The sequence below is a fragment of the Muscardinus avellanarius genome (genome assembly GCF_963383645.1).
Source record: "Muscardinus avellanarius genome assembly, chromosome: 3".
NCBI classification, from domain to species: domain Eukaryota; kingdom Metazoa; phylum Chordata; class Mammalia; order Rodentia; family Gliridae; genus Muscardinus; species Muscardinus avellanarius.
In genome coordinates, this window is record NC_137788.1 from 120,393,499 (window position 1) to 120,414,423 (window position 20,925).

General features: G+C 51.0%; 2 protein-coding genes across 3 annotated transcripts; one reads left to right on the forward strand and one right to left on the reverse strand.

Annotated features, from left to right (window-relative positions):
• Nucleotides 1-1,591: 1,591 nt before the first annotated feature.
• POLR3GL (RNA polymerase III subunit GL) lies at nt 1,592-9,800 on the reverse strand (the record flags this gene model as incomplete). 2 transcript variants are annotated; one of them, XM_080693204.1, is made up of 7 exons in its annotated part: nt 1,592-1,678; nt 3,982-4,095; nt 4,202-4,275; nt 4,709-4,765; nt 6,532-6,600; nt 9,227-9,356; nt 9,666-9,800. In XM_080693204.1, the coding sequence occupies 7 exons, from the start codon at nt 9,789-9,791 to the stop codon at nt 1,592-1,594; spliced, it is 657 nt and encodes a 218-aa protein (XP_080549330.1). The 2 variants fall into 2 exon arrangements, with proteins under 2 accessions (XP_080549330.1, XP_080549329.1); XM_080693203.1 differs by lacking the exon at nt 6,532-6,600 and having other exon boundaries at nt 9,666-9,791.
• Nucleotides 9,801-16,843: 7,043 nt separating this feature from the next.
• On the forward strand, nt 16,844-18,361 carry ANKRD34A (ankyrin repeat domain 34A; the record flags this gene model as incomplete). Its single annotated transcript, XM_080693486.1, has 1 exon — nt 16,844-18,361. The coding sequence occupies one exon, from the start codon at nt 16,844-16,846 to the stop codon at nt 18,359-18,361; it is 1,518 nt and encodes a 505-aa protein (XP_080549612.1).
• Between the last annotated feature and the right edge of the window lie 2,564 nt (nt 18,362-20,925).

The window sequence follows — 20,925 nt, forward strand, 5'->3', positions numbered from 1 at the left end:
GGCCGCTCCCAAAGCATCTCGCAAGCTTCCTCCTTCGGTTCCTATTCTGGACACGCAGCTTGCCCGTGACTGTAGCATGTCAAGTGGCTGGAACCAATCAGCTCATCGAAATCTTCCTCAGGAGCCAATCAGAGCCGAAGGAAATGACCTCATCCAAGTGTGTGGGCAGGAAAGCATCTCCGGGCTGTCTCTAAGCCACGCCCTGCCCCCACCCTCCTTACTTCCTGTGAAGCAACACCGCCTACCCCCACCCAAAGAAAGGGCCAGGAAGGCTAACTTGGTCTGTGAAGGGAAGACCCAAAGGAGAAACTTCGACTCAGAGCACACTGGCTTCTGCAAGTGGGGAGGAGGCTATTTAGGGAGCGCCCTCGGCAGCGACACACTCTCCGGGTGGGGTCTCCTGCCAGGCTTGGTGGCACACGCCTGTAATCCTGGTACTTGAGAGGCTGAGAGAGGAGAATTGCAGGTTTAAGACCAGCCTCAGCAACTTAGAGAAACTGCCAGCAACCTCAAGGTCTTAAGACCCTGTTTCAAAATTTAAAAATAAAATAGGGCTGAAGGTGTAGCTCAGGGGTAAAATGTCCTTGAGTTCAATCACCATTATCCCCCCCCCCACAAAAAAGCCAGATCTCCAGGGACTGAGCACTGAGTCAACTGAATAAGCCAGCCCCTCCCCGTACCTGGCCTTCTGGACTCTCCACAAAAACAACCTTAATCATTCTTTGTAAATAAGGGCACGACCAAGGTGAAGTGTGGAGAGGCCTGTGTCCTTGTGAACACACGGAAACAGAAACGGTCACGTCCTCTGGCCTGAGGCTCAGGGGCAGCCGGTCTGCGGGGGACCTGGGCTTTCTGGTCTACCATCCGCTGTGCACAGCCCTGCAGATGGGTTTGTGAGTAGTGCCTGGCAGGGCTGGACTGCATGTGTGTGTCCTACCACACAGCGGAAGGGGCTCAGGACACAAGGGCCGTCACTGTGGGAGGCTGAGATGCAGGTTCCAGGCCAGCAGACTTAGTGAGACCCAGGGATGTAGTTCAGTGGCAGATGGCCCCAAGTCCACTCCCATGTCTGTCTGTCTGTCTGTCTCTCACACATACACACACTCTCACAAAGCCACTACTTGCAGGGTACCACCCTGGCTTTGACAGGTATCTGACCCTTCAGCCCTTCCTCCAGCCTTCTGGAACATGCATCACCCTGACCAGAGACACAGATAAAAACACTTTATTTAAAAATATAAAACTGCCCTTACTCCTCCTAACTGTTCCCACCCCCACACATGTCCATAAAAACCTGAAATATTGGGTAGGGGTATATATACAGCTGTGTCAGCTTGACAAGCCAGTTGCTCTCTGGGTTCCCCTCCTTCCCTGTACCAATCCTTCCTCATAAAGGGAGAGCAGGGGTGGTCTGAAGTCTCGGGAGAGGAGGGGAGACAAGAAGGCTGCCTGCCACTGGTCTCCATGTCTACTCCAGGGGCTGACAGGTTACTTGGACTTTGATCAGATGACCCCCGTTAGACTAAGTATCAGGGACGGTTACTCCCTATCCCAAGCCAACAGGGTCCAGCGTATTGTTTGGGGCCTTTCTTCAGTATATAGCCTCATCCATATTGTCATCACTGTCACCCCCAAAGTCCTCTCCATTGTCGAAATACGACATGATGTAGTCAGTTTCCTGAAAAGGAAAAAAAAAGTGAAAGTCAGGCACGCCTTCAGCGTCCTCCTCCCTCCGCTCCAGACGCATCCCTCCCAGTCACACCGTGCACCCCTTCCAGCTGCAGGTGTTTTTGTTTTTTGTTTTTGTGGTACAAGGGATTGGACCCAGGGATGCTCTACCACTGAGCTACATCCCCAAGCCTTTTTCTTTATTTTGAGAGATTCTCACTAAGTTACCCAAGCTGGCCTCGAACTTACGATCCTCCTGCCTCTGCCTCTTGAGTTACTAGGATGACAGGTCTGAGCCTCAGCACCCAACCCTGAAGCAGCAGCTCTTCTCCCTCCTCTTGCAGTATCAGACACTGAACCCAGGGGTGCTCTACCATGGGGAAACACACCCTGTTTGTTTGTTTTGGTACTAAGGATCAAACCCAGGGGCATTCTATCTCTGAGCTACATCTTCAGCCCTCAAAAAAAAATTTTTTTTTTTGAAACAGGATCTCCTTAGGTTGTTGAGAGCCTTGCTAAATTGCTGAGTGTGTTCTCAAGCCTGTGATCCTCCTGTCTCATCCTCCCAAGTACTGGGATTGCAGGTGTGCACCACCATGCCTGGGACCCTGCCCATCTTTATTTTATTATTATATTCTTTTTTGTGGTACTGGGGTTCCTGGAAACCCTTCTACCTTCAGGCTACACTCCCAGACCTATTTTATATTTTTTTATTTGGAAACAGGGTCTCTTAAGCCAGCGAGGCTGGGTCGGAACCTGCGTGATCCTTCTGTCTCCGCCACCCAAGCGCGGGGATTACAAGCATGCACCACCATGCCCAGCCATCTTTTTTTTTTTTTTTTTTTTTGCGGGTCTGGGGGTGGAACCCAGGGGCATTCGACCTCTGAGCTACACCTCCTGCCCTATTTTTTATTCTTTATTTTGAAACTGGGTCTCACTAAGTAGCTGAGGCTGTCCGCGAACCGCGATCCTCTGGTCTCAGCCTCCCAAATGCTGGGATTACAAGCGTGTGCCACCACGCCTGGCCCATCTTTATTTTTTATTTTGGGACAGAGTTGGACTAATTTGTCTAGGCTGGTGGCAGATTTGACATCCTCTTATCTCAGCTTCCTGAGCCATTGGGATTACAGGTATGCACCACTATGCTTGGCTACCCTTCCTTTTCTTTCTTTCTTTCTTTCTTTCTTTACCCTTCCTTTTCTTTCTTTCTTTCTTTCTTTCTTTCTTTCTTTCAAAGAAGTTTATTAAAAAGATAGAAATACAGAAAATAGAAATACAGCCCCATGCCAGAGTGGCATGGAGGGGTGACTCGAATGAATACATCCTCTTTTTCTTTCTACTTCTTTTTCTCTGGAACTGGGGACTGAACCCAGCTACACTCTCAGCCCTGTTTTATTATTTATTTATTTTTTATTTTTTGCGGGTTTGGGGATGGAACCCAGGGGCATTTGGCCTCCGAGTTACATCCCCAGCCCTATTTTTTATTCTTTATTTTGAAACAGGGTCTCACTAAGTTGCAGAGGGCCTCACTAAGTAGCTGAGGCTGGCTTCGAACCTGTGTTATCCTCCTGTCTCAGCCTCCCAAGTGCTGGGATTACAAGCGGGCGCCACCACACCGGCTTTTTTATTTTGAAACACAGTCTCAACCGGGTGTGAGGATTTCAGGTTCTACAACAGCCTCAGCAATTTAGCAAGACTTTCAGCACCTAAGGAGATCCTGTTTCAAAATAAAAAATAAAAAGGCTGGGGGTATATCTCAGAGTTAGACTGCCTCTGGGCTCCATTCCCATGACCACAAATAAGCAAGCAAGCAAACAAACAAACAGAAACAGGGTCTTGCTAAATTGCTGAGGCTGGCCTTGAACTTGTGATCCTCCTCTCTCAGCACCCCAGGTGTTGGGATTACAGGCATACATCACCATGCCTGCCTGGCTACAGTTCCTTTTTTTTTTTTTTTTTTTTGGTGGTACTGGGGTTCCTGGAAATCCTTCTACCTCCGGGCTACACTCCCAGACCTCTTTTTTAAATTTGGAGACAGGGTCTCTTAAGCCAGTGCGGCTGGCTTCGAACCTGCACGATCCTCCTGTCTCCGCCTCCCAAGTGCGGGGATTACAAGATTGCGGCACTGCGCCTGGCTACAGTTCCTTTCTGAGCTGAGCTTGGGGACAGACCAAGGAGAGGGAAGCCCCGACCCTTCTTTGCATTATTCCGTTGATCCTGTAACCCTCTGAGAAGAACGTCTGTGGTGGAAGAGCAGGGAGCCCAGAGCTCAGGGGGGCACCAGCGGGGACAGAGGTGGCAGGACCCCTTCACCTCTTCGTGCTCCTCTTCATCATACTCCTCCTCTTCTTCCTCTTCCTTCTCCTCCTCTTCTTCTTTCTCCTCCTCTTCCTCTGAAGTCACTTCTTCCTCCTTCTTCTCCAGGGTCTCGTGAAGATGAAGAGGAAGAGAAACTCGGATTTATCAAGGCACAAGTGAGCCTCGGGCAGGGAATGGACCGAGGGCCTGGCGCGCTCTATGCACATCTCCTCACCTCTAGCTTCTGTATCGTCTCCTCCTTATCTTCGGTGGCCTTAGGGGGCCTCTTGGGGAGTAGAATGGTAGTCCCTGGGGGCGGGGTCAAAAGGTGAAGAACCATCAGAAAGCATCTTTTTTTTTTTTTTTTTTCCGGTACTGGGGATGGAGCCCAGGGGGTATTCTGTCTCTGAGCTACACCCCCGGACCTATTTTTTTATTCTTTATTTTGAAACAGGGTCTCACTGAGTTGCAAAGGGCCTCACTAAGTAGTAGCTGAGGCTGTCCGTGAACCGCGATCCTCCTGTCTCAGCCTCCCAAATGCTGGGATTACAAGGGTGGCCTCCAAGCCCAGCAGAAAGCATTTTGCAGCGGCACCACCCTCCCGCGGCAAACGCGCCGCTCTGCTGCCCTCGTGTGGCCACGGTGGCACACAGCAACAACCCTTGGATTGAACAGGGATTGGAGCGCCCAAGACCCCGCAGGGGATGTAGAAGCTTCTCCTTTCTCTTCCAGATACACTTACGCTCCTTCTGTAGTTTCCGCACTCGAATCTTTAGCTCCCGGGGCAGCCGCCGCCAATCTGGGAAGAGTGAGAGAAGGTGAGTGTCCAGGGACCCCGCCTGGGGCCATTCACCTGCTGACTGGGGCTAAAGGAGAGGGAGGCAGGCGTGGCTGGCAGTTCCTCTGAGCAAAACTGTGGCCTGAGGCCTCGAGGAGCAAGGGCTGTTTAAAAGGTTGTCTGGGTGGAATCTGCGGCGCTGTGGAGCACATCTAAGGTCCGGGGAGGACCATGGGGGTAGGCTGAGGCATCTCAAGCAATTTCTTTTCTTTTTTTTTTTTTTTTTGGACTGAGGATTGAATCCAGCAGCATTCTACCACCAAACCACACCTCCAGCCCTACTTTATTTTTATTTGTAAACAGGAGCTTTGCTAAATTGCTGAGGCTGGCTTCGAACCTGCAATCCTAAGTCTCCCAGGCGCCGGAGTTACAGGTGTGCACCACTAGCCCCAGTTTTTTTTTTTTTTTTTTTTTTTTTTTTTTTTTTTTTTTTTTTTTTTTTTGCGCGTCTGGGGATGGAAGCCAGGGGCATTTGACCTCCGAGCTACACCCCCTGCCCCAATTTTTTATTCTTTATTTTGAAACAGGGTCTCACTGAGTTGCAGAGGGCCTCACTAAGTAGCTGAGGCTGTCCGCAAACCACGATCCTCCGGTCTCAGCCTCCCGAATGCTGGGATTACAAGTGTGCGCCACCACACCCGGTTCAAGCTCTTATTTTTAAAATATTTATTATTATTATTATTATTATTATTATTATTATTACTATTATTATTTTGGTGGTACTGGGGTTCCTGGAAGCCCTTCTACCTCCGGGCTACACTCCCAGACCTATTTTTACATTTTTATTTGGAAACAGGGTCTCCTAAGCCAGCGCGCGCGGCTGGCTTCGAACCTGCGCGATCCTCCTGTCTCTGCCTCCCAAGCGCGGGGATTACCAGCGTGCGCCACCACACCCCGCGTTTTTATATTTATTTTTATTTCTTTTTTATTTTTTGGTGCTGGGACTGAGCCCAGGGACATTCTACCTCTGGGATACACCACCAGCCCGGTTTTATTTTTTATTTGAAAACAGGGCCTAAGTAGCTGAGGCTGGCTGCGAACCTGTGAGTCTCCTCTCTCAGCCTCCCAAGTACTGAGATTACAAGCATGCGCCACCGCACCCAGTTTATTATTTTTATTATATATGTATTTATTTATTTTGCAAAACAGGGGATGGAACCCAGGGGCATTTTACCTCCGATCTACACCCTCCACCCCTATTTTTTATATTCTTTATTTTGAAACGGTCTCACGAAGTTGCAGAGGACCTCACAAAGTAGCTGAGGCTGACCGAGAACCTGTGATCCTTCTGTCTCAGTCTCTCAAGTTCTGGGATTACAAGCATATGCTACCATGACCCAGTTTTATTTTTTCTTATTTTGAAACAGGGTTTCACTAAATTGTTGAGGCTGTCCTCAAACCTTTGACTCTCCTGTCTCAGCCTCCTAAGTACTGGGATGCCCAGCTCCATCTCAAGCATTTGAAAGGGCCATCAATGAAAGTGCCCACTCCTAGGCTGGACGTGGTGGCACATGCTTGTAATCCCAGTGCTTGGGAGGCTGAGACAGGAGAATCACGCAGGTTCGAAGCCAGCCTCAGCTACTTAGTGAGGCTCTCAGCAACTTAAACCCTATTTCTAAATAAAATATAAAATAGGTCTGGGAGTGTAGCCCGGAGGTAGAAAAGCCCCTGGGTTCCATCCCCAGCACTACAGAAAGAAAGAGAGAAAGAAAGAACCCATTCCTTACCAGGGTTCCAATCGATGGCGTTGTCAATCGGCCCTGACATCTGGTACTTGTCTGAGTACCGTTCCACATCTGGGGGGTCAGAGGTCAAGAGAGAAACGTTTATATATTTTCAGATCCCTAAAGATCAGGGTTGTTCCTAAGGGTTCATTCCTCTTAGTACTAAGGAATTATCTGTTTCCTCATTCCAAACCCAGAACCCAGGGGCTTCACTGAGGACTCCAACACTCTCCCAAACTGTACCTTTGCCACCAGCAATTAGAACAATTTTTCTTTCTCCTTTAGCTCAAAGGAGCCACTATAGCAAGCAATAGGGTGGGCGTGCTGGAAGTTATAGTAGGGAGAAGAAAAAAACCCCAGGGTCGTTTTTTCTCTGATATATTCTCTCTCTCATTCTCTTGCTCTTGCTCTCTCTCTCTCTGTCGTTCTGGGGATGGAACCCAAGGGCTTTCTACCTCCGGGCTACACTCCCAGACCTATTTTATACTTTATTTGGAAACAGGGTCTCACTAAGCTGTTGAGAGCCTCACTAAGTTAGCTGAGGCTGGCTTCGAACCTGTGCGATCTCCTGTCTCAGCCTCACAAGTAATGGGATTACAAGCGTGTGCCACCACACCCGGCTAATTTTTGTTTCTTTCTTTTCTTTTTTTTTTTTTTTTTTGGTGGTACTGGGGTTCCTGGAAGCCCTTCTAACTCCGGGCTACACTCCCAGACCTATTTTTACATTTTTTAAAATTTGGAAACAGGGTCTCCTAAGCCAGCGCACGCAGCTGGCTTCGAACCAGCGCGATCCTCCTGTCTATGCCTCCCAAGCGCGGGGATTACAAGCGTGCGCCACCACGCCCAGCTAATTTTTGTTTCTGAAACAGGGTCTTTGCTAGATTGCTGAGGGTCTTGCTAAATTGCTGAGGCTGAACTCCAACTTGCAATCCTTCTTTCTCAGCTTTCCAAATACTGGGATTACAGGCGTGCACCCAGCTCAGGACTTTCTATTCCCCCCCCTCCGTCCAGTACTAACGATTGAACTCAGGGGTATTCTGCCTCTGAGCTCCAGCCCCCAGCCCTTTTTTAAATTCTTTATTTTGAAACAGGGTCTTACTAAATTGCGGAGGGCCTCACAAGTTGCTGAGGCTGGCGATTCTCCTGTCTCAGCCTCCCAATTACTGGGATTACAAGTGTGCACCACCATGCCTGCCTTCAGGGTCTTCTCTTTACTCCTTGCTAATGGAGTTAACTTAGTCTTTCATCTGACCCTCAGCTTTCCAGACTTGCATAAGAAAGCTTCAGTTGTGAATACACTGAAATACCGTACTCCCATGCTACACCAGCAGGCAGGCGGCCGGGCCCCGTGGCTCCCATAGTGCACCGCCTCTGGTTCCTTGGGGTCTCCCTGACTTCCCTGTGACCCATTGGCCAAAGGCAAATATTTTATCTAGGTAGCTGCTCAGAGCTCCAGCACCAGCACCCTTTTGGTTGGTTGGGTCCTGTCAACACTGTTTAAAATTTTAATACATTCTCCATTTACACATATGAATGAGATTCTTTCTGTTTGTATGTGATGCTGGGGATTAAACCCAAGGGTGCTCTACCTCTGAACTACCCCCCGCCGTGTGTGTGTGTGTGTGTGTGTGTGTGTGTGTGTTGCTACGGAGTGAGCCCAGGGGCTTTCTACCTCTGAGCTACACCCCCAGCCCTATTTTATTTTTTATCTTGAAACAGGATCTCACTAAGTTGGTCTCACTAAATTGATTAGGCTGGCTGTGAATCTGGGATCCTCCTCCTGTCTCATCTTCCCAAGTACTGGGATTTCAGGTGTTCACCCTCACGCTTAGCTATCCCCAGCTACTTTTCTTTGTCTTTTCTGTGTGTGTGTGTGTGTGTGTGTGTGTGTGTGTGTGTGTGTGTGGTATTGGAGATTGAATTCAGGGGCATTCTACCTCTGAGCTATATCCCCACCCCTACTTTAATTTTTATTTTGAAACAGGGTCTCACTAGGTTGCAGAGGACCTCACAGGGTTGCTGAGGCTGGCTGCGAAACTGCAGTCCTCCTGTCTCAGCCTCTCAAGCGTTGGGATTACAGATGTGTGTCATCACGCTCATCTATTTTTTTGTTTGTTTTGAAACTGGGTCTTGCTAAGTTGCTGTGGTTGTCCTTGAGCCTACAATCCTTGTCTCAGCCTCCCAAGTATTAAGATTACTGGTGTGAAAATGAGATCTTAATACTTAACCTCTCATGACTCAAGTCAAATCAGAAATGCTGTGCCGGGCGTGGTGGCGCATGCCTGTAATCCCAACCAACCAAATGGGTGCTGGTGCTAGATCTCTGAGCAGCACTTGGGAGGCTAAGACAGGAGGATCATGGTTTGCAGACAGCCTCAGCTACTTAGTGAGGCCCTTTGCAACTCAGTGAGACCATGTTTCAACGACAAGAATAAAATATTGGGCTGGGAGTGTCGCTTGGAGGTAGAATGCCCCTGGGTTCTATCCCCAGTACCGCAAAAAAAAAAAAAAAAAAGAAAGAAAGAAAGAAAGAAAGAAAGAATGAATGAATGAATGAATGAATGAAAGGCAGGCTGGCTGTAATGCTAATATATGTTTCAGATGCCAACCTCCCCAGTTAAGACACTGCCTGTGCCTTCCATCCCTAGTGGTGCTGACGCCCGTCCACTCCCAATAAGACACTCCCATTGCCACTGACCTCTCTTGGGGACAGCTGGCCGGACGAAGTAGGGGAGCTGTCTCATGGCCCCTCGTAGCTCCTGCTTCAGGGCCAGGACGTATTCTCCTTCCTCTCCCGAGGGCAGAGGCACAGGGCGGAACTCCAGAGGCTGAGAAGGCAGGGCCGTGGTGAGTGCGGGGCGAGAAGGCTGGGGTACAAACTGTACCTCTACGGGTACCCAGTGCTCCCACTGAGGAGGGCCAGGAGAGGACAGGGGAGAGGCAGGGCATTCTGGACGCTGGGAGCTGGAGTGTGAGAGGTTCCGGGAGAAACTTAGGTGCTGGGAAACATCTGGGAGTGGGGATACAGAGACAGCAGGGGCAAGAGGAGGCTGGTTTTGCAGTGGCCCAGGAGGAAGGGAGGGTGAGACACAGCCAGCCAGGCGTGGGAGTCTTGGGAGGGGGAGGAAGACACTCACAGGAAAGAGTGGAGAAGGCTGCAGGGTGGGCGGGGGCAAAGCATCCCCCTTCCCGATGCCCACAGCCTCCATGTTGAAGGTCAACTGGCCCCGGCCTCGGCCCCGGCCCCCACCCCGGCTGGCCATGGTGGAGGGGGCCTGGATAGTCTGAGATCCAATGAGAAACACCTAGTAAAGACAAAAACAAAGAGAAAGGCAGTCCAGAAGAAGAGTCAGGGGCCTAGCAAGACAGAAGACACTCAATCTTCCCTTCCTGACACTTGAAAAGCCAATGTCATCCAACAAATTTTGACTGAGAAGACACAGGGCCAGGCAGGGTATTTCTGGAAATATAAACATAGGTGAAGCCTGGTTTCAATGGGATAGCTGATTGCAGTATAGCCTATCTGCAGGACAGAGGAGACGGTAACTAGACCCTTCAATGAACTTCCCCAGCCAGGTGTGGTGGTGCAGATCTGTAATCCCAGCATTTGGGAGGCGGAGACAGGAAGATCACAGGTTCGAGGCCAGCCTTAGCAACTTGGAGACTCTGTTTCAAACTAAAAACTAAAAAGTGCAGGGGGTATAGTTCTAGTGTTAGAATGCTCCTGGGTTCAAATCTCAAGTACAAAAAAAAAAAAAAAACAACAACAACAAAAAAAACCTCTAAATCCCCATGACAATTTGATGTATATTACTATCCAAATTTCTATGTATAATGTGTTTTTTTTGGCTTTTTTTTTTTTTGTAACATGGATTGAATCCAGGGATATCCTACCTCCAAGGTACACTCCCAGACCTTTTTCTTTTCCTTTTTGTGGTACTCAGGATTGAACCCAGGGATATTCTTACTGAGGTATATTCCCGGCCCTATTTTATATTATATTTTGACACAAGGACTTGCTCATTTGCTGAGGGTATCACTAAATTGCTGAAGCTAGCTCAAACCTGTGATCTGCTCAAGTAGTGGGATTTTAGGTATGCACCCAGGTTACTTTATTTATTTATTTATTTATTTTGGTGGTACTGAGGTTCCTGGAAACCCTTCTATCTCCAGGTTACACCCCCAGACCTATTTTATACTTTTATTAATTTGGAAACAGGGTCTCTTAAGCCAGCACGGCTGGCTTCGAACCTGCGCTATCTTCCTGTTTCCACCTACCAAGCGTGGGGATTACAAGTGTGCGCCACCATGCCCGGCATTCATTCATTCATTCATTCATGCATTCATTCATTTATACAGTTGTGGGGATGGAATCCAAGGGCATTCGACATCTGAGCTACACCCCCCCTGCCCTAGTTTTTTTTTTTTTTAATTCTTTAATTGAAACAGGGTCTCGCCGGGCGTGGTGGTGCACGCTTGTAATCCCAGCATTCGGGAGACTGACACAGGAGGACTGTAGGTTTGCAGCCAGCCTCAGCTACTTAGTGAGGCCCTCTGCAACTTAGTGAGATCCTATTTCAAAATAAAGAATAACAAATAGGGCTGGGGGGGGTATAGCTCAGAGGTAGAAGGCTCCTGGGTTCAACCCCCAATACTGCAAATAAATAAATAAAGAGTTGGGGACAGGGTAGCTTGGAGGTAGAATGCCCCTGAATTCAATCCCTAATGTGACAGACAAAGGCTGCATAGTCAGAGTAAAAGATTCACTGTGATTATCATTGTTTAGCACGTGACACATAGTAGCTGCTCAATCATATTTGAGGAATGAATGAATGGATGGATGAATGAATAAACACCTGATTCCTGTGGGCTTTCCAAACTTAATGCCTTGTGATTCATAAATCCTCCCCTCCAGTTCTTGTTTTCTTTCTTCTCTGGACTGTGAGAGCAATTATGAAACGCTAATAATATAAACCACTAATTTAAAGGTCCTTAATTATATATCAGACTGTCTTTTATTGTTTCCTACTTATGTTAGGAATTTAAATGCTGCCTCCCCAAAAGTGCTAGTTCGCAGAAATCAATTCCATTCAATTAACCTTTATTGGGTACTAGAACCTGCCCTACAAAAACCTTATACTCTAAGAAGAAAAAAAAAAAGCAAGAAAAAGAGAGAGTGCACCCTAAGTACTGTAGTAGAGATGCATAAAATGCTATCATCACACCAGGGAACAATGAATTCTGCCAGAAAAGCGGTCTAGGAAAGCTACAGGTAGGAGGTAGTATTTTAGCTCAGTCTCGGGAGAGAACCGGAGTCTGGTTTTCAGACAAGGAGGTAATGTTATTAGACTCAGGGGGTGCTGGTGCCAGGGCAGAGTCAGAGATACAAGAGTGAGCCTCCTCCCCTCTCCCCAGTAAGCGAGAGAAACCCAGGGGCTCTCTGCTGTACAATCAATAGAGCCTCGGGCCCCCAAGGCGGGCGATCGACAGGCTGTCAGCGCCGTCTGTCCGTCTGTCTCGCGGTCTGGCCGGGGGATGGGGGGGCTAGCTCGGGAGGGGTCGGAGCCCGGCCGCCGCCGCCCCCCCGGAGCCTTACCTGCTGCCCCCGCCCGGCGCGGCGGCCCGGCCGGGGCCAACTTGAATTTGCTCCTCTTCCTCGGCCGCGGCGTCTGGGCCCGCCTCCCCGCGCTCCCCATTGGTGGGTCCTCCCGGCCAATCTCCGAGCGGCGGAGGAGGGCGGGCGGCCCGCCCACTCGGACGCTGCGGGGACAGAGGGAGGGCGGGAGGGAGGCCGCCGGAGGAACCGAGGCTGGAGGCGGGGTGCGGGGAGAGACCGGGCTGCAGGATCGCCAGGGGTCAGTGTACATCCGTGCGCAGGGAACAGGACGCTCAGATGTCCTCGAGGGAACTGCCGCCCCGGGGCCAAAAGAAGGGAACCTCTCCAAAAATGAACCCTTATGAAACTACTCTTTTTAGGGATCGGTCTTTGGCCTCTCCATTGCTGCAACCTTCCCTTCAATCCTGCACCATCTTCTCCAGCACCACCAGTGGATACTTTATTATTTATATATTTTTGTTCTGGGAGTTGAACCCAGGGGAATTCTACCTGTGAGCTACACCCGCAGCCTTATTTTATTTTATTTTTACGATGCTGGGGATGGAACCCAGGACATTCTACCTCCAAGCTACAACCCCAGCCGCTGCCGCCGCAGCCTCCTCCTCCTCCTCCTCTATTATATTATTATTATTATTATTATTATTATTATTATTATTATTTTGCGGTACTGGGAGTGGAACCCAGGGTCATTCTAGCTATACCCCAGCCCTATTTTTTTTTTGTGTGTGTGTGTGTGTGTGTGGTACTGGGGGTGGAACCCAGAGGCTTTCTACCTCTGGGCTATACTCCCAGACCTATTTTATATTTTATTTGGAAGCAGTCTCATTAAGTTGCTGAGAGCTTCACTAAGTAGCTGAGGCTGGCTTCAAACCTGTACGATCCTCCTGTCTCAGCCTCCCAAGCACGGGGATTACAAGCGTGCGTCACCACGCCCGGCTTTTTTTTTTTTTTTTTTTGCGGGTTTGGGGATGGAACCCAGGGTCATTTGAGATCAGAGCTATACCCCCTGCCCTATTTTTTAAAAATTTTTATTGTTTTTTTATTCTTTATTTTGTTCTTTATTTTATTCTTTATTGTTTTTTATTCTTTATTGTTTTTTATTCTTTTTTTTATTCTTTATTTATCTCACTAAGTTGCAGAGGGCCTCACTAAGTAGCTGAGGCTGTCTGCTAACCACGATCCTCAGTCTCAGCCTTCCAAATGCTGGGATTACAAGTGTGCGCTACCACGCCAGGCTCTGGCTTACCTTTATTTTGAAACAGGATCTTACTGAGTTGCAGAGGGCCTCAACGAAGTAGCTGAAGCTGTTCTGGAACAGGGATCCTACTGCCTCAGCCTCCCGAATGCTGGGATTACAAGCGTGCACCACCACACCCGGCTCCTATTTTTATTCTTTATTTTGAAACAGGGTCTCACTGAGTTGCAAAGGGCCTCTACCCACCAGCTGAGGCTTTCTGTGAATCTCAATCTCAATCTCCTGTCTCAGTCTCCCAAATGCTGGGATTACAAGCATGGGCTACCATACCTGGCAATTTTTTTTTTTTTAATGGTACTGGGAGTGGAACCCAGGGGCTTTTCTACCTCCAGGCTATACTCTCAGACCTATTTTATATTTTATTTGGAAACAGAGTCTCACTAAGTTGCTGAGAGCCCCACTAAGCAGCTGAGGCTGGCTTAGGACCTGAGCGATCCTCCTGTCTCAGCCTCTCAAATGCCGGGATCACAAGCATGTGCCACCATACCCAGCATTTTTTTTTTTTTAATTTTGAAACAGGATCTCACTAAATTGCAGAAGGCCTCCCTTAGTTGCTGAGGCTGCCTGCGAACCTGCCATCCTCCTGTCTCAGCCTCCCAAATACTGAGGTTACAGAGTGTGCCACTGTGCCCGCTGCAGCGGATACTTTTCTAAAACTGCATTTCTGTGAGTTGCTACCGAGTCCACAAGGGTGGGAAGAGGGTTTGGGCGGGGAACCAGTGTTTTCTGCATCTTCCGCTGCTTCCCAGTTCCCCCATGTCCTCTGGTAAAGGGGGAGGGGAGGAGTCCTACTTTCACAGAAGACAGAAACAGAGGGAAAGGACTTCAGATTGCAGATAAAACCTAAAAATTAACCAGGCGTGGCGGCACACGCTTGTGGTCCCAGCATTTGGAAGGCTGAGACAGGAGATAGTAGTTCACGTACAGCCTCAGCTGGTTGGTGAAGCCCTTTGCAACTCAGTGAGACCCTGTTTCAAAATAAATAATGAAAAATAGGGCTGGGGATGTAGCTTAGAGGTAGAATGCCCCTGGGTTTCATCCCCAGTAACACCACACACACACATACACTAAAAGTTAACATTAATGTCCCCAAACCAGGCTGGTGGTCCATACTTGTAATCTGAGTACTTGGGAGGCCCAGACAGGAGGATTGAAGGCTGAAAGTCAGCCTCAGCACTTTAGCCAGACCCTGTTTCAAAACTAAAATAAATTAAAATGGTTGGAGGTGTAGCTCAGAGGTCGAGTATCAGTACAAAAAAAGAATTCATATATCAGAGAAAATGTTCTCTCATCCTGGCGGCTGTATGTTGAGGTCAAGTGCTCAGTCCTTGGAACTGGACAAAAAAAAAAAAAAAAAAAAAAAAAAAAAAAAAAAAAAAACCATAGCTGTGAAGCTTTGGGGGACTCTCTTAACCTTATTACCTCATATGTTACAAGGAGATAGTAGCTCCTGTCTTCTGGAATTGTGAGGATCGAAGATAATGTATGTAAAGCTCTCGGCACAGAGTTGGCATCGGTAACTAGTAAAAATGGGTAGTTTCCCTGCAAATATTTCTCTCTCCCCATTCCCCAGGAATATTATTTTTAGTCTCTCATGTCTGGCGGCCTCCAGCCTCTGAATTATCTAAGACCCTGGGTGAGCTTTCCAAATCCTTAGGATTTTCCTCACCCCCCCCCCCATTTCCCTTGGTGCCTTCCAGCTGGACACAAACTCATTCCTAAAATATGCAGATGGAAGCTATGGTAACCATGGAGACAGGGCAGGTGGCAAGGAGAGGCAGAGGCAGTAAGAGAGACCAGTAGTGACAAATAGAAAGGGAAGACGTCAGGAGTGACTTGGACAGGGACCTTTAAGCAAGATGGAAAAATAAGTCTCTGTAAGACAGAGTAAGATGTAGTGAGAGAGGGTGTGTTACAAGGTCTGCCCATCTCCCTGCCCCTTTCCTGTCTCCCTCTCAGCCTCCCCCCCAATACAGACAAGAGGCACGGAATGCCCCTGCCCCATCTAAAGATGACCAGGCTTCTTTCTGCTTCTCTAAGAGATCTAAATAAAGGAGCTGAGGTCCAAGTTTCTCGCCAAGTGTGCTGTTGGGGGAGAAGGTGGCTGGGGATGTACTGCTGTGTCTGGACCGTGTTTTCCTGACATTAAACCACGAGAAGGCAGCCAGCATCCTGCCTCTCTGCGCACAGTGTGGACACCGATGCGGCTCTCAGTCGCCTCCCTCCACCCCTCTGCACCGTGTGGCAGTCAGGTCTGGCTCAAAGGAGCGCAGAAACACACCAAGTGCGGAGAATGGAGATCCGCTGAAGCTCAGCGAGGAATCCCAGTGACCCCTGTTTGGGTGGCGGAGGAGCCCCCTAAGGATCGCTTAGGTTTGTTGGGACTGAAGGGAGGGCTACGAAAGAGAAGTCAGGATTGGAGCCTCTAGGTTTTTCAGGGTGTATGTGTGCAAGGGTGGGGAGCGATTTGGTGTCCGACGCCCCCACCCGCAGAGACTGGGCTATAAATAGCGCAGCAGAGCTCCGCCCCCCTCCCCAGCTTCTCTCCTCCGGAGCCGGCGCGGTGCCCGGGGCGCACCGGGAGGAGGGACCAGGATCCGGCGCCGGGGCGCAGATACTGACACCAAGGGAATCCGCCCCCCCCCCCCCGCCATGTGAGCCCCCAGGAATCCGGCTCCTGCACCCGGCCGCCCCATGGCCGGGTCCTCAATCCTGGCCAGGCCGAGATTCTGTGGACGTCCAGGTATCTATCCGGGCACACAGTCTGGGAGGGGAAGAGCGAGGCGCTGTGGGGAATATAGCAGGGGCAAAAGAACCCCCTTCCCCGGTTCTTCCTCTGCCCCTTTTAGGTCCCAGACGCTAGTTACTTCCCTCCCCCTACTCAATTTGGGGGCCGTGGCAACCTAGAAGAGGTTAGGAATAGAAATATGTGTGTGACGGAATGGGTGGGTGGGTGCCGGTGTGTGTGTGTGTGTGTGTGTGTGTGTGTGTGTGTGTGTGTGGTTCAGCATCCTACAGAGGGGGATTCCAAGTGTGATTAAGAAAAGGGGGATGCTGAAAGGTCTGATAAGCCGAGGGGTGAGGGTGGGGGTGCGAGCATCCCTGCGCGTGCACGTACGTATTTGCACGCGCGCTCATCCTTCAGTGCGGGTGCACCCGTCCCACCTCCTCAGGCATGCGCTGGGGGGGGGGAAGGGGCGCCTCAAAGGCATGATGAGTTAGTGGAAGGACTGTGTTCAGTGGCGATCTCCCCGCCCCCACCCACGCCGGGTGCCTCAGTTTCCCTGCCGAATCCATCAATAAGCGCGCGCTCTCTCTCTCTCCTGCAGGGATAGGCTTCACCGCTGAGACCTCAGGCCTCTGCCAACCACCGCCCCTAGACCCCTAGCACCTGCGGCGGGTCCCAGCCTCCGCTGCTCGGTGCTCTGGTCCCAGCCGCAGCCATGCTGCACACCGAGGGCCACGCTCTGCTTCGGGCGGTGGGTCAGGGTAAGCTTCGCTTGGCCCGTTTGCTTCTGGAGGGAGGAGCCTACGTGAATGAGGGTGATGCCCAGGGAGAGACCGCGCTCATGGCGGCCTGTCGGGCCCGCTACGACGACCCCCAGAACAAGGCGCGCATGGTGCGCTACCTCCTGGAGCAGGGCGCGGACCCCAACATCGCAGACCGCCTGGGGCGCACTGCGCTCATGCACGCCTGCGCGGGCGGCGGCGGCGCCGCGGTGGCCTCGCTGCTGCTGGCCCACGGCGCAGACCCCTCGGTCCGCGACCACGCCGGGGCCTCGGCGCTCGTCCACGCCCTGGACCGCGGGGACCGCGAGACCCTCGCCACTCTGCTGGACGCCTGCAAAGCCAAGGGCACGGAGGTCATCATCATAACCACCGACACCTCTCCCTCCGGCACCAAGAAGACCCGGCAGTATCTCAACTCCCCGCCATCTCCGGGGGTGGAGGACCCTGCTCCCGCGCCTCCTAGCCCGGGGGTCTGTACGTCGCCTTCGGAAATCCAACTGCAGACTGGAGGAGGAGGAGGAGGAGGAGGAGGAGGAGGAGGCGGAGGAGGACGGCTCTTATCTCCTCGCGCCCAGGAAGAGGAGGAGAAGCGGGACGTGTTTGAATTCCCTCTCCCTAAGCCGCCTGATGACCCCTCCCCTTCTGAGCCGCTCCCCAAACCACCCCGACACCCCCCCAAACCACTCAAAAGGCTCAACTCCGAGCCCTGGGGCCTAGTGGCTCCTCCTCAACCGGTCCCTCCCGCCGAAGGGAGGCTGGGGATGGAGCGCTTGACCGCGGAATTCAATGGCCTGACCCTGGCCGGCCGACCCCGTCTTTCCCGACGTCACAGCACCGAAGGGCCGGAGGATCCGCCCCCATGGGCGGAGAAAGTGATGGGCGGGGGTCCTCTGTCTCGCCGAAACACTGCGCCCGAGGCGCAGGAGCCTGGTCCTCCTTCGGGGCTTAGGCAAAAACTGAGCCGCATGGAGCCGGTGGAGCTCGACACCCCCGGACATCTCTGCCCCGACTCGCCCGAGTCCAGCCGCCTGTCCCTGGAGCGGCGCCGCTTCAGCGCCTCCCCGCTGACCCTGCCGCCCGCCGGCTCGGCCCCCTCCCCGCGCCAGTCCCAGGAGAGCCTGCCGGGGGCCGTGTCTCCGCTGAGCGGGCGCAGGCGGAGTCCTGGGCTGCTGGAGCGGAGGGGCTCGGGGACGCTGCTCCTGGACCACATCTCGCAAACGCGGCCGGGGTTCCTGCCCCCGCTCAACGTCAGCCCCCACCCCCCCATCCCCGACATCCGTCCCCAGCCCGGAGGGCGGGCGCCGTCACTGCCGGCCCCTCCCCACGCGGGGGCGCCCGGCTCCCCCAGGACCAAGCGCAAGCTGGTGAGACGCCACTCCATGCAGACTGAGCAGCTCCGCCTGCTAGGGGGCTTCCAGAGTCTAGGCGGGCCGGGGGACTCGGGGCGCTGAGGGGCGACGGAGCCGAGGAGGGCGGGGGTCGGGGCCTGGACGGGGCAGGTGAAGAACATGTGCTCCTGGCGCCGTGCACGCACGCGTGGGTAAACCTGTGTCCACGAGCACAGGGAACTTACTAACAAGGAGGGAGAAGCGCTCTGTTTACGGGGCACATAGACGTAGGAGTTCATACCCTGCTCATTTCACATGCATGTGGGATTACTTGTGTGTCCACAGGCACAACACACCAATAAACACGCAGGACCACTGTGCGAGGGTCCCAACCCCACTTGCGTTTGCTCAGAAGCAGCAAGGAGGCCCTCCTTATGGGTTGTCGTTGACATCTTTGCCCTCCTACAGAAGCAGCCCCTTGCTTTCCGTGTCTGCCCAGCAACACCGTCCGTCATGAGTCCCCACACTCTGCTCTCTCTCCGTGAGGTCTCCATCCCGTTCTACAGGGCTTGCTTTTCTCTCCAGGCTCCTGGTTCACACCCTTCCAGCCCCACCCACTTTTCAGGGTATCGCCTTCACTCTTCTTGGGGTTCCTGCAGCAACGCCCAGTGTCAGTTCTGCTGCTGTCCTTCCTGCCTTTGATTCCAACCCTGTTTTCCCAAACACTACAAACCAGTCGTCTCTTTCTCAGGGGGTGGGTCATGGGCTCTAAGCTGCTCTTTTGTCTGTCTGAGCTTATGAACACTCCCACAGGTCAAAGTGGGGAGTAACCCTAAATCACTCCTCTCTCCACCTGACATCAAATAAATGTGTTCAGAAGTCTTTGTTTTGTCACTTCTGCCTGCAGGTTTGGGGTTTGGGGAATGAGGAATGGGGGCAGGGTAATACTAATTTACAACCACGATGATCCAGGGGAATACTTGGAAGTTACAGCTACCCTCTTTCCAGGAGACCACCTGATCAACTAGTTGGTTGTATTAGAAATGGCGGGGGTTAGCTGGGCATGGTGGGGAACACTTGTAATCCCAATAAATTGGAGGCTGAGACAGGAGGATTGCAGGTTCTTGGCCAGTCTCAGCTACTTAGTGAGGCCCTCTGCAACTTAATGAGACCTTGTTTCAAAATAAAGAATAAGCTGGCCTTGATGGTGCATGCTTGTAATCCCAGCATTCAGGAGGCTGAGACCTGAGGATCGCAGTTCAGGACAGCCTCAGCTACTGAGTGAGGCCCTCTGCAACTCAGTGAGACCTGGTTTCAAAACAAAAAAATATTAAAAAAAAAATAGGCCAGGGGGTGTGTAGCTTGGAGGTCAAATGCCCCTGGGTTCCATCCCCAGACCCGCAAAAAAAAAAAAAAAAAAAAAAAAGAGGGGACTGGGACTATAGCTCAGAGGTAGAATGCCCCTGGGTTCAATTCCCAGTACTGAGCCAGATGTGGTGGCCGAGGCTTGTAATCCCAGCGCTTGGGAGGCTGAGACAGGAGGATCACACAGGTTCAAAGCCAGCCTCAGCTACTTAGTGAGGCTCTCAGTAACTTAGTGAGACCCTGTTTCCAAATAAAATGTAAAATAGGTCTGGGAGGATAGCCCGGAGGTAGAAAGCCCCTGGGCTCTAGCCCCAGTACCGCAAAATAAAAATAAAATCAAGCTGGGCGTGGTGGCACATGCTTGTAATCCCCGTGCTTGAGAGGCGGTGACAGGAAGATTATGCAGGTTCAAAGCCAGCCGCGCTGGCTTAATAGACCCTGTTTCCAAATAAAAATATAAAAACTAGGTCTGGGAGTGTAGCCTGGAGGTAGAAGGGCTTCCAGGAACCCCAGTACCACAAATAAATAAATAAATAAATAAATAAACAAACATCAATCCCCAGTACTGGAAGAAGAAGAAGAAGAAGAAGAAGAAGAAGAAGAAGAAGAAGAAGAAGAAGAAGAAGAAGAAGAAGAGGAAGTAGTAGTATTAGAAGTAGTTGTCCTAGGGGCATTTTACCTCCAAGCTATACCCCTGATCCTAATTTTTAGTATTTTTTACTTTTTTTTTTTTGAAACAGGGTCTCACTGAGTTGCGAAGGACCTCACTGAGTAATTGAGGCTGTCCAAGAATTGCGATCCTCTGCGCTCCACCTCCCTAATGCTGGGATTACAAGCGTGCGCCACCACGCCCGGCCCTCCACTCATAGTTTTTACTCAGGGTCTATTTTTCATTTCACTAGGTTCATTTCATGCATTTTCTTAAGACTTCTCACCTCTATCAAACATCTTCAATTTCTAAGCCTTTATAGGAAAGACTGGTAGAGGGGGCAGTTGGTATAACTTCACTTAAGTAAAAATGGCATAATATTCAACAAATGGTGTGTATGAAGCCAGGAGTCGTTGCCCACACCTGTAATCCCAGTACTTGGGAGACTGAGACAGGAGGATCGCAATTTCAAAGCCAGCCTCAGCAACCTAGTGAGGCTTGCAGCAACTTAGCAAGATGCTGTTTCCAAAATAAATAAATAAATACATAAATAAATAAATAATTTAAAAATAGGACCCGAGGTGTAGCTTGGAGGTAGAAAGTCTCTGGGTTCAATCCCCAGCACCCCTCTCCAAAGAAGGATGTATGGTATGTGTGTCTAATGTGTGTGGGT